Source organism: Lactuca serriola, chromosome 8 (genome assembly GCF_051521515.1).
Source record: "Lactuca serriola cultivar US96UC23 chromosome 8, Lser_US96UC23_V15, whole genome shotgun sequence".
Lineage (NCBI taxonomy): Eukaryota > Viridiplantae > Streptophyta > Magnoliopsida > Asterales > Asteraceae > Lactuca > Lactuca serriola.
Genome location: NC_136415.1, coordinates 72,095,356 through 72,111,857, shown reverse-complemented (window position 1 = coordinate 72,111,857; position 16,502 = coordinate 72,095,356). Strand labels below are relative to the sequence as shown.

The 16,502-nt window shown below is 38.6% G+C and overlaps 1 protein-coding gene across 3 annotated transcripts; it reads right to left on the bottom strand.

The window, feature by feature from the left end:
• Positions 1–531: 531 nt before the first annotated feature.
• On the bottom strand, positions 532–12,610 carry LOC145066341 (TMV resistance protein N-like). Of its 3 annotated transcripts, XM_079013573.1 has the most exons (8): positions 12,093–12,610; positions 10,518–11,616; positions 10,204–10,425; positions 2,747–3,550; positions 2,590–2,656; positions 1,907–2,478; positions 1,322–1,787; positions 532–1,035 (listed from the first exon to the last, which is right to left on the bottom strand). In XM_079013573.1, the coding sequence occupies exons 1-6, from the start codon at positions 12,593–12,595 to the stop codon at positions 2,045–2,047; spliced, it is 3,129 nt and encodes a 1,042-aa protein (XP_078869699.1). In that variant the 5' UTR covers positions 12,596–12,610; the 3' UTR covers positions 532–1,035; positions 1,322–1,787; positions 1,907–2,044. The 3 variants fall into 3 exon arrangements, with proteins under 3 accessions (XP_078869699.1, XP_078869697.1, XP_078869698.1); XM_079013571.1 differs by having other exon boundaries at positions 1,907–2,656; XM_079013572.1 differs by lacking the exon at positions 532–1,035 and having other exon boundaries at positions 1,291–1,428; positions 1,633–1,787; positions 1,907–2,656.
• Between the last annotated feature and the right edge of the window lie 3,892 nt (positions 12,611–16,502).

Sequence of the window (16,502 nt, the reverse complement as noted above, 5' to 3'; positions counted from 1 at the left end):
CCAAAGGAAACATATCCTACACATGTCGTTCCACCATATTAAGGCTCCACTGCTACACTAGACTCATGTGAAAGCTCAAATAGAGAACCTTCATCTACCTCCTGCTTGATGACTTTATTATTAGAGAACAACACAGAAAAAGTCATTGTGGTAGATGAAGTGTAAATGTTCCAACCCTAAACAACAATCTACCAAAAAGCCTCCCTGGATTCATATCTTCAATTGCAAGACTGAAAAAGTAATCTTCAATAGCATTATCCTGCCATGGAAAACAACACACTTATGATTCATATGTTTGGGTTTATATAATTACTCATCGTATATTGAGATGTTGGGTTCAATTAATAAAGTTATAGTTTCATTTCGAAATCATTATTAATAACAATAACCCAATAGCTTAAATCTTTGTTGCACTCCAAAGATGTCTAAACTAATTCAAAGCTAAAAACATATACATCAACATTTTCATTGCATATTCCAGAGCTGTCCGAATGATGTGCAGGAAGACAAAGATGAAATAATGTTCTGAAGTTGAGGAAATAAGCAGGTTTCATATCAGATTATCAGGTGCTTTGTGCACATTAACTTATATAGATTGTAAAGCTACACTAAAGTTGCTCGATAAGACCAATACTCAAAGCCACAACAAACAGTTTTACCAATATATCTAAAAACAAATTACAGAATAAATTAGTCAGACTTTTTACACAGGATCCAAAGTTTTTATATGTTAATTAAAGAAACATTTGATTTATCTTACAACCCCTCCAAAGCTCTTTTTTGCAAGCTCTCGTACGATTGTAGAACAACAAGCTACATGGGTTGGAAACTGACTATCGGATTTGCAGGATAACACACGAGATACGACCAACAAATAAGGTGCAACTTATGAGAAAGACAATTGGGCCCTTCAACATTGTTGGTGAAAGAAGAAAGGCACATAGAAGGAACCTTAGCTTCTTGTTTTTAACAAGCTTGGGAATACATGATGAAGACCTTTGATGTATTTATTATCTCTTTAATCATGTCATTTGCCTGCAATAAACAAATAAAATGATGCAAGGGTTGAGTTAGAATATATATGATAGGCTGATATGCATGTCTACGATAGTGCTGAACAGCTTCATTATGTGGGGCACTTCATCAAACCAATCATGTAATCCACCGAGCACCTCTATTTGGTCAAGGTCATTGACATCATTGAAATAAATTACAGTATTTCTATTATTACATAACCTACTTCTCATCTTGGAGTTTTTAACTAAATAGCAGTAGTTGTAAAAAGTATTTACCAAAACAATGTAGTTTGTAAATTATTTACCAAAACATGGTAAATAGAAGGAACCTTGGCTTCTTCATGTTTTTGACAAGCTTAGGAAAAAGTGATGAAGTCCTTTGATGTATTATCTCTTTAATCTTGTCATTTGCCTGCAACAAAGAAATAAAATGATGCAAGGGTTGAGTTGGAATTTTGATAATACGCATGTCTATGAAAGAGCATTAGCCTCATTATGTGATAATAAACTGACACCATAGATCACATCAATCATGTAATCCACCTAGCACCTTTAGCTGGTCAAGGTCATAGACATCATTGAGAACAATTAGAGTATTTCTATTACATAAACCTACTTCTGATCTTGCATCTTCTTGCTCCCTTGATGTGTTATGTTAGACTATAATATCGTGGTAGTTGGAGGCAGTTATATATGATGTGCCTTACAGGTGATTGTTCGCTCTGCTGTGAGTCACACCCTGTCATGATATAGAGGTGGTGCTTTCCTTTGCTGTATAAATACAAAGTGTAGTCATATGAATTAGCTAAAGCTTATATACCAAGCATTCTCTTTCAATACTCGATGTATCTTACAGTATCAAAACCTAGGATCAAATCAGGAGTTTTTACCTTGATATGCAATCACCTTTGCAATCTGTTTTTCAATGTATGATGCGCAGTGTAATCGCATTCATAAATTCAGAGTGCAGACTATATGAACCGGCAAAGAGTTGAGAGATATATGGGTGTATGGATCTGATAGATGTTTTATTTCCATATAATATTGATAGAAGACTTAGAATTATCTTGGATCATAAATTCCTTAGATGCATCATTTGCCTCATCCCAAAATTCTGAGCAATCTGTTGCAAATTTTCTTGTTTGCACCGGATCATCTTTACTTTTTCTAGGAACGAGCTCAGCTGCAAATGAAGTCCAATACCCCTTTATGGAAAATGAAATGATATTGTATGATGGACTCAATGATGTGGTCTGCCTCAATGAACTAAAGGAAACATATCCCACGTGTGTCCTAACATCTCCACCATATTCAGGCTCTGGTACCTCATTGGATTCCTGCCAAATCTCAAACCGAGAATCTTCTTCATCTGGATCCTGCTTGATGCTTATATCCATCCACATTGTTAGGTCCTGGGTAACAATACGTATTAAGAACCCACAAAAGTCATTGCACCAATCATCTGGAAGATGCAGTATAAACGTGTCATCATGAGATTGAATATGCTGGGTATATAGGTCCCATTTAACATGTGGGTGACGCTTTGTAAATGTTTTTCCCCTAAAGAACCTACCTACAAACCCCTTTGGAATCTGCTGTTCAAGAACAACATTGATAAAATGATCTTCAATAGCATTTCCCTGCCATAAAAACACATTCATGTATTTGTATGTTTTGATAAATATATGATAAAGATCGAAATTCAAAAGGTACGTAGAGTAGAGGCAAACCTGGAGCATGGAGTCTAGTAATATCTCACCAACAAGTGGACCTACTTTCTTGTCCCCCCGAAGTGAGACTTTCCACAACCATTTACAGTTTGAAATATCTCCAATGCTTTCAAGTGAGCCACAAAAATCTGCTATGACAACGGCCATACTTGATGGCAGCTCCGACAACTCTACAAGTCCTTGGCACCATGACACGTTGAGCCATTTGAGCCGAGGAAGTCGGAAGCAACTAAAACTTAATCGTGAAAACTTATTTCCTCTTAGATCGAGCTGTTGCAAGTTGGGCAACTCTAAAACATTAGAGCCTAGGTCTTTATCTCGCAAGTTGAACCAGTGCAGATCCAACTTCCTTAAGAAGCGGAGTTCTTGCCAGTTGTTAAAAAACCCTAACCGACATAAACATTCTACACCAGGAAGATTGCTGCAACAATTAACAAAAAATTTTGGACAAGATTCTATGTAGGATGCAATTTCATTCCCACTATTATCCAAATCAAGATGTGGTAAATTCTCCATTTTCTGTTGTTGGATCTTTGGAAACTTAACAAGTTTGAGGTGTCCTTTGAATGAAAGGGTATCAAGTTTCTTTATTCCCCTAATCGGTGGAAACATCTCAAGACTGGGACAATATTCTATAGATAAGAAAACAAGCTTTTCCAAGCATCCAAACGATGGATGAATTTCTTCTAAATACCCACATCCATTAAGAATGAACCTTTCAAGATTTGGAAGTCCAATAAAATCTGGTGTCATGATTAGGTTATTCATATCACAAAGTTTCAATAACTTCAAATTTGGCAGCAACTGTTTAATAAAAGTGCAAACAAGTCAAAAATGTATAAAACGTGACAAGATTTGAAGGAAAATGGCACACACACACACGCATAAACTAGTTCCTTCCATCCACATATGGAAATCAACTGAATCAACTGAAGTGTTCAGTTATTTAATAAAATATCTATAAAACATATAAGAAAAACAAGATAATAATAGATCTTTAAACCCAAATCAGTGTTATCAATATTTTATAATGGTCTTTAATCAACAATGACTAATAGATCTTTAAACCCAAAAGGTAACGTAATGGGTGTATGAGTTGGCTGTTCTAAAAATAAATATATGAGATGATAACTTGTTGGAGGATGGGCTTTACATAAATACCATGTACTACAATGACTAATTAATATGTCAATAAACAATTTGTTTTTTGAAAAGTTTATAGTTATGAAGACAAATGGTATTCATAGAATAAAGGTCCAAGCTTTTTAATACTATAGATACTTGAAATTTACTCTGGATTAGTCATTTCAGTAATTCATCAACTTTGTTTTCTGATATGAACCCACCAAAGTTGACAAAAGTCTATCAGAGGCGCAAGAAGCATTCTCCGGGGGCTGTTTAGTACTTTTCGTAATTTAAAATATTTATGGTAATTATATGGTATTTGATTTTGTTTAGGATTTATCCTCTTACTTGAACCATGGGAAAACCAGACACCCGATCTGATACTGCCGCCTGAAACCTCAACAAGGATCCGACTCTTGATAAGAATCTAGTAGATTTTCAAACACAATCACTGGAGCGGTTCGAGAAGGTGGATCAAGAATTGGTGGAGATGAGGGCAGAATCGGAAAGTAGACAAGCAATTAAGAAATAATGGCCCTCCTACTTAGGGCATCGTAACCACCACCACCACCGCCTACGCAACCAATTCCCCAGGTGACCCCTCCAATTGTTACAATCACTAAGGTGGCTGCTTCTATTCCGCTAAAAACTGCCTCCAGGGGTTGGCAACAGCCACCAATCATGCAACCACACATGCAATCGCAACCCCAACCTTCTTACACGCCACATCCTCCTTTCTGTTCGATGAACAAAGATTCCTTGGACCACCTCCCTTCACCCTGGGGACGGTTCCAACAATAGCAAGTTTAAATCATACACCGGTGATGGATGGGGGATTGAGATCAGCACTTTCCAAGAAGCAATCACATGGGACCAACCATGGCAGCCACCAATCTCTAACCAAGGGCAAGGAAGGGGCCACTGTGAAGGCAACGACGTATATGGGTGGGTGTACAAGGCGGAACGGTTTTTTGCAAGGTTTTGAAAACCGGACCGGACATTGAACCGGCCGTCTTACTGGTCCGATGGTTCAACTGGTCCGACCGGTCCTAAAACCCGTAAAAACCGGTGTATATATATATATATATATATATATATATATATATATATATATATATATATATATATATATATATTAATGATCCATAGTCTTTGAGGTTTGAAAAGGATTATGTTAAACAATGGGACAATCCTATAGTATCCCACATCGAAAGATAAATAGAATAAAAATTAGTTATTTGGAGTATAAAACGTATGAAGTAAAGGTTTTACATTAAGTAATCCTTATACTTCCCACATCGGTTGGAAGTAAAAACAAAGGTAGCCACTTGCTTATATAAAGAAGGGTCATGCAAATTAGTTCAGCCGGATCCATGCGTTGGGTCCATCAACCGGCGTTTGAAAGTTTAAGTTTTTTTTTTTCTTATAATTTATAAAAACCGGTTTTTCGTTGGTTGAACCGGGCTGGTTGAACCGGTTTTTTGGTGAACCGGACGGTTTTATCCGGTTTGAAAACAAACGGTTTTTAGGCTTGAGAAAACCGGTAACCTGACCGGTTCCCGGTTGAACCGGTCGAACCGGCCGGTCCGGTCCGGTTTTCAAAACATGGGTTTTTTGATATGCAGGGCCTAACCACATTAGGAGAGCGATTACAGACAGTAGTGTTGTGCCTAGAAGGTCCGGTACCAGCTTGGTACCATTGGAATGAACATGGGACACCATTTCAAAGTTGGGAGGAGCTTAAACTCAGGATATTGGAACGTTTTCAGACTTCTTAAGTGGGTGACCTATATGAGCAGTTTTTAGCCATCAAACAGGAGGATAGGCACAAAATTACATGGGGATATTTGAACAGTTGGCGGCTCAACTAGGGGGCATTCGCCGGAGGGTACTTTCGTTAAGGGACTTAAGCCAGATTTGCACAATCCGGTTAAAATGATGCAACCTACAAGGCTTGGACAAACGATTAAGTTGGCCTTGTTGATAGATGAAAGTCGAATGAGTTAATATGTGGGGCCAAACAAGGGCAAGTCAAGAGCAATGGGTAACCATTCTGCGACGGGTGGGGAACGACAACATGGTTCGTAGGCCCTCAAGGACACCTCAGGTGCAACTAACTACTAGAGCCCCTTCTAAAAGAATGACAAACGCGGAGTTTGCAGATACTAAGGCCAAGGGCCTTTGTTTCTGCTGTGGTGGAAAATTTGCATCTGGCCATCGTTGTCCTGACAAAACCCTTTTGCTGGTCGACGTTGAAGAGGAGGAACCCGAGAGGCAGGCATGTGCACTTGGACATGGTCTCAATGTCGGCGAGTTCGATAATGGGATTCACGACACCCCATACGATGAAGCCGTGTGGTATGATTAGTGATCAGGAGGAGGTGGTACTCATTGACAATGGTGCCACCCATAATTTTTTTGTCATTACACATTGTAGGGTGATGTGACCACGTCCTCCGGTAATCTGAAGCGGTGGCTCTGGGCGGTTACAGAGTAATCTTGGTCATTCCGGGAGACCTGCAAGGTCACAACAGAGAAGAACAATCTCTCTCTCTCTCTCTCTCTCTCTCTCTCTCTCTCTCTCTCTCTCTCTCTCTCTCTCTCTGAGGGAGGAGCTCTTGGAAAAATGCTAAAACGGTCAAGTTAGTGGTTGAATTGAGAGTGTATGGTTAGAGCTGAGAGAGAATGACTTACTCTTTAAGGTGGCGGAGGAGACCTTTTATGCTGGGACCTCTGGCCAATACATGGGACAAGGTCGTCAGCTCCGATAGGATCTAGTGCCTTGATTGATTAATCGTGCTCCTTGTTGTGCCAGAGCTGACGATTGGTTCAGGTAATAAGGTAGTAAAGCTCTGAGCATACTCCTTGTCGCTTGGAGTCATTGGATTTGTCACGGAGTGGAAGGCCCCCGCTGAGGGCTGAGCCTTCAATGTGGGCGTCCGGCTCTAGAGGGACGCCCGTGGCGCGAGACTTCGTTTTGGTGGCTGCAATGGGAGTAGCTTGGTCTGGCGGTCTTCCATGACGCCTTTCAGCAGGGCTGGGCGCAGCTTCTAGCCCGTGCTAAGGGCACATTATCATAGGGCTTCTAGGCTAAGCTGTGAAAGGGCTTCGCAAGATGGGGGTTATGATGGGGAACGAGAAGTGAGATCACAATAGAGGAATATGTAAGGGTATGGTATTAACTATTAACCCTACTTGAATACCAGTTGGTTAATGACTTTTACCCCCTTGGAACTGGGCAGCAACAATATCATATTTGGCATGAAGTAGTTGCATACGTTGGGCGATAAGAGAGTGAATTGGTAGGAATTAACAATAACCTGTTACGGTAACCAAAAAATGAGTAACATTGCGAGGTGAACCCGACCATCACTATTCTAGAAGTTCAGTGTTCGAATCTCAATCCCAAGTTCATCCCACGCTCGATGAACTCGGGACTGAGAGCGTTAACGTTCGACCCTATCGGTTCCCACAATTACAAAAAAGCAAGAACGTACGACTAGTGGATGTGATGATCACAGTGGAGATCATACAGCTGAGCTCTAGCCCATTCTCCAATCCATTTTTACTTGTTAAAAAAAGACAGCAGTGATGCTTCTATGTAGATTATCGTGCCCTGGCAGTTTTGGACAAATTCTAGATCTCGATTATAGACGAGCTATTGGACGAACTTCACGGGGCAGCGGTTTTCAACAAACATGATCTAAAATCAGGGTACCATTAGATTCGGATGAAACCGCAAGATGTTCCAAAAATGGCATTACGCACACACGAGGGACACTACAAGTTCCTTGTAATGCCTTTCGGGTTGACAAACGCTCCATCGACATTCCAGTCGTTAATTAATAAGGTTTTTTACCCTTTGTCTTTTCAAAGATATTTTGGTTTACAACAAAACAATGGAAGAACACCGGGGGAGCACCTCAAAGTCATTTTTGGCTGCCTTAAAACCGAGAGGTTGTTTTTCAACAGAAAGAAAAATGTGTTTTTGACCATGGGAGGGTGGATTATTTCAGTCACGTCGTGACCAAGGATGGGGCCATGGCTGATCATCTGAATAAGATTTTGGCTATGTTAGAGTGGCCGATTCCCAAGACTCTTCGAGAACTTAGTGGGTTCTTGGGTTTAACCAGTTATCACAGAAAATTTGTGCAATGATACAAAAGAAAATTTGCAAGAGCCTTAACAGATCTTTTAAAGAAGGATAAATTTGTTGGGAGTAACGAAGGAACCCATGCATTCCATTAATTACAACAAGCCATGACTCAAGTGCCCGTTTTAGCCTGATTTCTCCAAAAAGTTTACAGTGGAGATGAACGCATCTGGTCAAGGGGTAAGGGCAGTACTAATAGAAGAAGGCCAACCCGTAGCTTATTTCAACCGAGTATTGGGTAGCTAAGCCCAACTCAAATCGGTATAGGAGCGCGGGTTAATGGCAATTGTACTGGCGGTACAAAAATGGTGGTCATATTTGTTAGGACGCCGATTTACAGTATTGACCGATCAAAAGAGCTTGAAATTTTTGCTTGACCAGGGTTTGGTGGCCGGGGAACATCAACGCTAGAATTCAAAGTTATATGGGTTCAATTTCAAAATCTTGTATTGACCTGTGGGAGAGAATGGCGCTGTTGATGCGTTGTCCAGAGACGCGGAGAGGGAGTTTCCTTGTCGGCATTAACGGTTTCTCGGATTAGCAACCATGCTAACTTGCTGGCTAAATTGAGCCTTGACCAGCACATTTATGATATTCAGGCGAAAATTGATTCAGCTGCTGGTGACATGGATGTGTATGAGGTCAGGAGGCATGACAGGGGCATGTGTTGTATAAGGGTATGCATATGGGTAAGCTGGTGATTCCACGAACATCTATCTGGGTCTCTCATGTGTTTCACAAATCGCATGCCGGGGCAAGTAGTGGTCATGAAGACATGTAAAAGACGTACCAATGCCTTTCTAGGGAGTTATATTAGATTGGTATGAAGAGGGATGTGGCAAAACCGGTGGTTGAATGTGCCAGATTTCAGTGCAATAAGTACTCCCATTTGGCACCGACAGGGTTGCTCCAACCGTTAAAGCTACCAGAACGGATCTAGGAAGATTTAACCATGGGGTGTTCATCAACCATTTTTTGAAGGAGCTATTTAAGGACTCGGGTACAACCCTAAAATGCAGGACCGCGTACCATCCGCAAACGGATGGCCAGACATAAGTCGTCAATAGAAATTTGGAAACATACTTGTGGTGTTTTTCTTCCACTCAGCCAAAGGAATGGGTGAAATGGCTACCATATATGGGTTGCGTATTGGTATAATACTTCATACCGCTCTTCTATTCGAATGGCCCCATTCAAGCTACTTTATGGACGAGATCCACCGCATTTGATTCGATATGATTCTGATATTGTTGTCACATTTGAGGTGGACAGATATCTACAAGCAAGGGATGAAGTTCTCAAGGAAATTAAGTTGTATCTGCTCCGGGCACAGTAGATTATGAAGACTCATGCTGATGGTAATAGAAGAGATGTGGAATTCGTGGCTGATGACTTGGTTTACTTGAAACTATGACCATATCGGAAGGTTACGGTAGCTAAAAGCACAAACGAGAAGTTGGCTCCGTGTTTCTATGGGCCATTCCAGGTTCTGACTCGAGTGGGCAAAGTGGCGTATAAGTTAAAGCTTCCCGATAATGCTTCTATTCATCCGGTTTTTCATGTTTACTAGCTTAAGAAGGTTGTCGGAAGTCAAGAGGTGCTCACAACCCTTCCCGAGGAATTGACTGCCACGGATGATGGGATGCTGGTTCCAGAAAAGGTGGTGCGAAGCAGAATACAGCGAGGTGTTGAGGAATGGTTGGTCCAGTGGAAAGGCTTACATGAGGAGAAAGCAACTTGGGAAGAGAAAGAGTCGGCTCAGCGACAGTTTCCCGAGTCTTACCTTGAGGACAAGGTGATATTTCAGAGAGAGGGGGGGAGGGGGTTATTGATATGAACCGACCAAAGTTGACAAAGGTGTATCAGAGGCGAAGAAGAAATCAATAGGGGCTGTTTAGTACTTTCCGTAATTAAAAATATTTATAGTAATTATATGGTATTTAATTTTGTTTAGGACATATCCTTTAGGTAGGAGGCTTAAATAAGGAGGGTTAAGCCCCCATTAGGGTTAGACAAGTTTTTCACAGTTTACATTCTGTTTGGAGACTTCCTGATTCTCAAAATTCAGGCTCCCCTTTATTGATTAATCAAAGCATTAGGTTATCTTTGATTCTGTTGTTAATCTGGTCTTATCATTTTCATCTATTAATTAAATAAAGTAATAAACAATACAAATTACCTTACAACCCTCCCAAAGTTGTTTTTGCAAGCCTTCGCACAATATAAGACAGCAAAGCTGCCTTAGTGGAAGGTCATTAGACAATGATAGTTGACCACCTCTTGAATCCATATACCGAAGGTTCTTCATGTTTGCAGAGTAGACCGTAGGAAGATCTTGTTCTTGTTTTTTTGTTGGGTGAAACCGAAAATCCATTTTTATTGCTTCGATCTTGTCAAGTTCCTGTGATAGAAGAACAAAATGGTATCAGGATAGATTCAAAATTTTTGTTTATACATAAATAATACATCATGCAAAGCTAGCTTAACCATTACCGCAGTTGCACCCATAACACATATCTTAAAAATATCTTCCCTCTTCCAAACTCTACTATGTTTTTCAGGATTCTTGCGGTGTTCACCTCTAACGATGTGGTGTCCCATTTCTTGCACCAGATCATGCATATCAAACCTTCCATTGGAAATAGTTATGAGAGCCTTTTGTATCAACACCTTCACTCCTATAACAGGATGAAAACCACAAGCATCAAGCATCTCCATTGCCCTATCTTTCTTCTCCCACCTAAAAAAACATGCTATATCAAGAAACAAGTCTTGCTCAAGTGGTTTAAGTCCATCAAAGCTGACTTTTAGCGCTTCCAAAATATTATCATCCGGGATGTCTTTCAGTCTGGCTAATGTACTCCTCCACTCATGAATGTTTTTGTCACACAAGAAAGAACCGATTACTGTAAGTGCTAATGGAAGCCCACCAGCATAAGAGACAACCTCTTTAGAAAGCTGCCCGTAATCTTCCGTCCATCTGTAATCCCGGCATGCATGCTTGCAAAAGAGCTTAATAGACTCATCATCGTTTAGCAAGCGAATATTGTGCATCACATCTACTCTGTGTGCATTTAATAAATGCACATCTCTTGTTGTGATTATTATTCGACTTCCTTCACCAAACCAATCATGTGATCCAGCTAACGCTTTTAGTTGGTCAAGCTGATTGACATCATCTAGCACAATCAAGACCATTTTGTGGCACAACCTATCCTTTATCATTTGTCTTCCTTCCTCAACTCTCTCTATTGTCACTTGCTTTTGTTTCAAAACACCAAAAATGATTTTCTCTTGCAATTTTTCCGATCCATTTTTGCTTGATTCCTCCCGGATATTTTTTATAAAGCAGCAACCATCAAACTTGCTAGAGATTTCATCATAAATAGCAGACACAAGAGTAGTCTTACCACCACCCCCGACCCCCCATATTCCAATCATGCGCACGCCACCTGAGCCAATTTGTAACTTTGATTTCAGATCTTGCATGCGAGCCTCTATTCCAACCAGGTTTTCATTTGCACTTTGAGTTACTAGATGCAGCCTACGAGAAATTGTGTCAACAATTTCTTTGATAACCTTTGATTCATGCCTACACGTTGGACATACAAGGATAATCAACACATGCTCACATTGACGAAAGAGGTAACGTTTTTCATGTTCCATGAAATAGAAATAAGGGATCATAATCACCATTAAAATTTAATATTTTAAATAGAAGTTGAAAAGTTAAATTTAAAGGTAGTTTGTAACAATTTTCTCGGGAAACATCGAAAATAGTTTCATATAACAAAAAGTGAAGCAAGATGGATGTGTTGCGGCTTGAAGCGAGGCATCAAGTATGCTATTAGAATCAGAACTTAACGAAGTCCATCAAAACTTAATTTAAGGTTATTCATAATCCTAGGACTTGATACATATCTTTTAACTTTACCAAAATGATAAATTGATCTAGTAGAGCCTGTGATTATCTAGTTCATCAACATCATCGAATAATCAAAACATTTAGATAAAAACTTCTAAGATACAAGTATACATGTGTTTCACAAAAACAATGAAGAAAATTACCCATTGGCAATGTGCTTGGATTCCCATCCAGAAATGTTACTTGCATCCATGAGTGCTTTTCTCCAAGATTCAACATTGTTCTCGTTCTCCAACTCATGTTTGGAAAATGTTTCTCCATATTTTCTCTTTTGTTTTCGCACATCAGATGGATCCACATTATAAAATATGGGCAAAACGATTTGGTTTCCGGTATCCTTGCATTTCATGATATGTGCAAGTTCATGTAAGCACCATGAAGAATCTGCATAGTTTTCAGAGAATATGATGACAGCAATTTGTGATTCTTCTATAGCATTCATAAGGGATGGACCTATCGATTCACCCCGAGGAAGTGTTTCATCGTCCTTGTAGGTGTAGATGCCTTGTTGTTCAAGAGCTGTGTAGAGATGATCTACAAAGGTCTTGCGGGTATCCTCTCCTCTAAAGCTAAGAAATACATCATACTTCCATGATTTAGAAGAAAATACCGGAGCGGAAGGGGAAAATGATGATGATGATGCCATTGATGTGTTGATATGTTGCCAGTATGTGGTTTGAGCACCTCAATGAAATGAACTTTATACAGACAGATGTGAGTTTCCAATAAAACCTGTTATCATATAGAAAAACCTTGTCAGAACTCATAATTGGAGTAACCGGTTACCACTAATTTAGGTGATATCAGTTGGTTTTAACACAATTACATTATACATACTAATATTTTGCTTATAGCTGTATGTTGAGATTTTTCTGAAAAGACAGGGTGAAAATTTCCCAACAACACCAAACTTTAGCATAATCCCTTTCTGAAATCTTTACTTTGCAAGCTTATACTTCAATTTCCATAGGATTTGTTCCTTTAATATCTTCTTTCAACTTGAATCATTTTGAGTATGTGGATGCTTTGCCTCTACAACTTGACTCTTCTCTCAAGTCTCTAGATTGGTTAACCACAAAGTGAAGATAATGGAAAAGTAAATATAATTCCCTTATCTTTATAATCAATTTTCATAGTTTCAACATTTAACCACCACACTTTTACATTGTACATTCTCACACCAAATTTATTGCATCACCTATGCTATTTGTCAGATAACTTATACCCCAAAATTTCACCAAATACATAAATACCATCTCTGACCTACCGTTCCATACAATAAAATATGGAATAAAGTAATACACCCCAGGGATTTTTACATTAAATAATGATATACACTACATCTTTTACCTAGAGTATATATCTTGGTTAACAATTCATTTGTATTGCATTCAAATTTCAAATCCAATGATTCACTAGTATAGTGTGAACAAAGTTGACCACTTTGGTACAAACCAATAATAATGTCATTACACACCCAGCATTTACATTGTTTACGAACAGCTTCTCCTATTTCATGCACAGGGTACACTCAGAAAGTCAATCGAAATTATGTTACTTAATTTCTTAGTTTAGCGGACTCTATCTATAAACATGATTCCAGGTGTTTCTTAATGAAAAAACAAGAAACTTCCCATCAAGACATGTCTATTTACAGGAAAGTTACTAAAAGTATGGATTTCCTATAAACGGTCCCACACTCCCACTTTCATCTTTAAAATCATGATCTTCCAATAATTTTACACATCATTGCTGCCACTTAGTCATTCTCTATGGATAGAAAGGGATATATTCATATTTATAGATTGATGTCAACATCTATCTCTCCTAGGACAGAGGACACTTATAGCCTTCAAGATTTTTTCACTAAGTCACTACATTACAACTTTCAAAAGCCTACCATGTACAAAATTCACACTCATAATCATCATAACGTCTTCATTTACCATTGTATAATCATCATAAGGTCTTCACAAAGCTTACCTTTATGACCTTTTGCTTTACGGCTAAAACCCATAACTTGTATCCGAATAAAAAAATTTAGTATCTTTATTGAATTCCCCAAGTATTTGGTTCTTAAACGTAGTGAAACACAAATTCAAATAGTGCCAAGCTTACTTGGATTTGCTCAAAAAACACAGCAGCGCACAACGGACCAATCCGCCTATTATATTTTATTTTTGTATCGACAACTCATACACATATCATTAGGCTCATTTACTTCCAAATTCCATTCGTTTATAACATACACAACAGCATACTAACTTCACGAATTGCTTAATTTGATCATCTAACTACACTAATTCAAAAGCTTCACAGCTTTGGACTAAATTAGGTCATAATACGATTTCTCACATTCCGAATTGACATTTTTTTCACTGTTTGATTAAATTTACTTAATAAGTTATATAAAAACATCATTAACAGCTAAGCGCTTCCATTTCTTTCTTATTGATAATTTGTGGCTCATCAAGTTATCAGTTTAGGGAACATACCTCAAATTCCCAGCAGCACCAAACTTTTAGCAGACGCGCTCACTAAGCTCTTCAGTTTGCAAGCTTATACTTCAATTTCGGAAAATTCCTTCCTTAATTTCTCTTTCGAACTTGGATCAATTTGAGTAGGTCGGTATCTTTTCTTCTATCGTTGACTACCCTCTCTCTCAGTTTTAGAAAGAGTAGGAAAAAAAGTAACTATAAATAAGAGAACATTACAATTTTGTTCTCTGAATAATTTTTTAAAATTTTTTGGTCATAAAATAAAGAGTAAAATAAACGAATGGTCCCTGTGGTTTGAGTTAATTTACATGTTTAGTCCTTAACTTAGTTTTAATTCGGACCGTCCTATAGTTTGATTTTGTTACGATGTTGGTCCCTAGCGACTCAAAATGACCAATATAGCCATATCTATTATTTTCATTGTGTTGTTTTATTAACTTATTAAATAAAATTTTAAAAGAAATTTCTTATTAGATATGGCCCCTAGTCTTTCTAATATTGTGAAGAATGAAAGGGAAACCTAAACCACCGGCGACACCTCAGTTCCCCCTTCCTCCTTCTCCCCTCTTTCCGGTGCCACCTCCACAATGCCACTGAAATCGCTACCGCCGACGATGAAAACCTTCACGCAGTTGCCTGGTGTTCATGGGAAATGCGTTGCTCACTCCTCCTTCCAATCATCTTCCCCCTTTTACCCTGAATCAGCGAATCATCCAACAATTATCTGTTGCCCTTCTCCTCTTAACCAATGACACCCACAACCCACCTTAAACCCGTGTCAGCGGATCCCACAAGAAGAAGCAACCTATTGCAGGAGACCCGACGTCCGACGACCAAATCAACCAACGATTTCTGGATTTCGATTTCTTCACTACATGTTTAATCTAAGGTTTAAAATGTCAGACTGAATTAACGTCGAATCATTCCAAGGGCGGAGGATGGGGAACGACTGGAAGCTTCAAGTTAGACCCCTCCGATCCACCAAAATGAAAAAACCAAAGGGAGAAGATTGGATGAAGTAGTGTTGAATTGTGGTTGCCCTTTGTTAAACCTTTAAATCGCAAATCTGTATGTAACAAATTTTCTAATTATTGATCAATCTATCGAGTCTCAATGACATAATATGTTCTCTTGTGTCGATTCACCTAGGGGGTGTTTGGCTTATCTTTTGAGAGGCCAAAAGTTCTTTTTGGAAAAGATAGAATGCAAAAGATGTTTGGTAAAACCATTTTAAAAGTTACTTTTTGATTTTTTATATAAGGAAAATTGACATTTTGAAAAAGTCAGGAAATGCTGTCTTTTTATAAATTTTGTCAAAATGACTTTTGGCTCTAAAAAAGATAAGCCAAACACCCCCCTAGATTGTATTTAGGATTTTTGTATCTGCGATTTTTGTTTCAACGATTTTGCTTTTGGATTTGAGGCACAATTTCAATTTTAGATGTATTTCAGATTTATTGTTTAACTTCACATAGATTTATGGTTGGATTTAAGGTACAAGTTCAATTTTAGATGTATTTTAGATTTATTGTTGAACTTTACATAGATTTATGGTTGGATTTGTGTTTAATTTGGGGTGATTTATATGGTACTGGATCTATGGTCAAAGATGATGACCGGAGTTGGTATCGAGAACTAGATTTATGGTCGGAGATGGTGCCCAGATGTGGTGTCGGAAACGAGAAAAGGATTAAGGTGGAGTGGACTTGTCGGTTCCATTTTCAGTAATATATTAACAATTTACATTATTTAAAATGATAGAAACATGGTGTTCGAGATTAAGTTTCGAGACATAAAACTTTAAGCTTGCAACAGAAAACTTTTCATTTCAAAACTTGAACATATAAATTCCGACAAAAGATCACATTACATGAACATGTGAGATTTAGATCAACAACCATAGAAGGATAAGATTAATAACATTTGTTGTCCTTTGGTCCTCACGGGAGGTTGAAAGATGATGATGATGATGATGGCAAGAACTCAAAGTAGAATCCCTCTAGAGAAAGTCCACCAACAAGCTCCAACACTAGATGAATGCTAGTTCAACTCTTG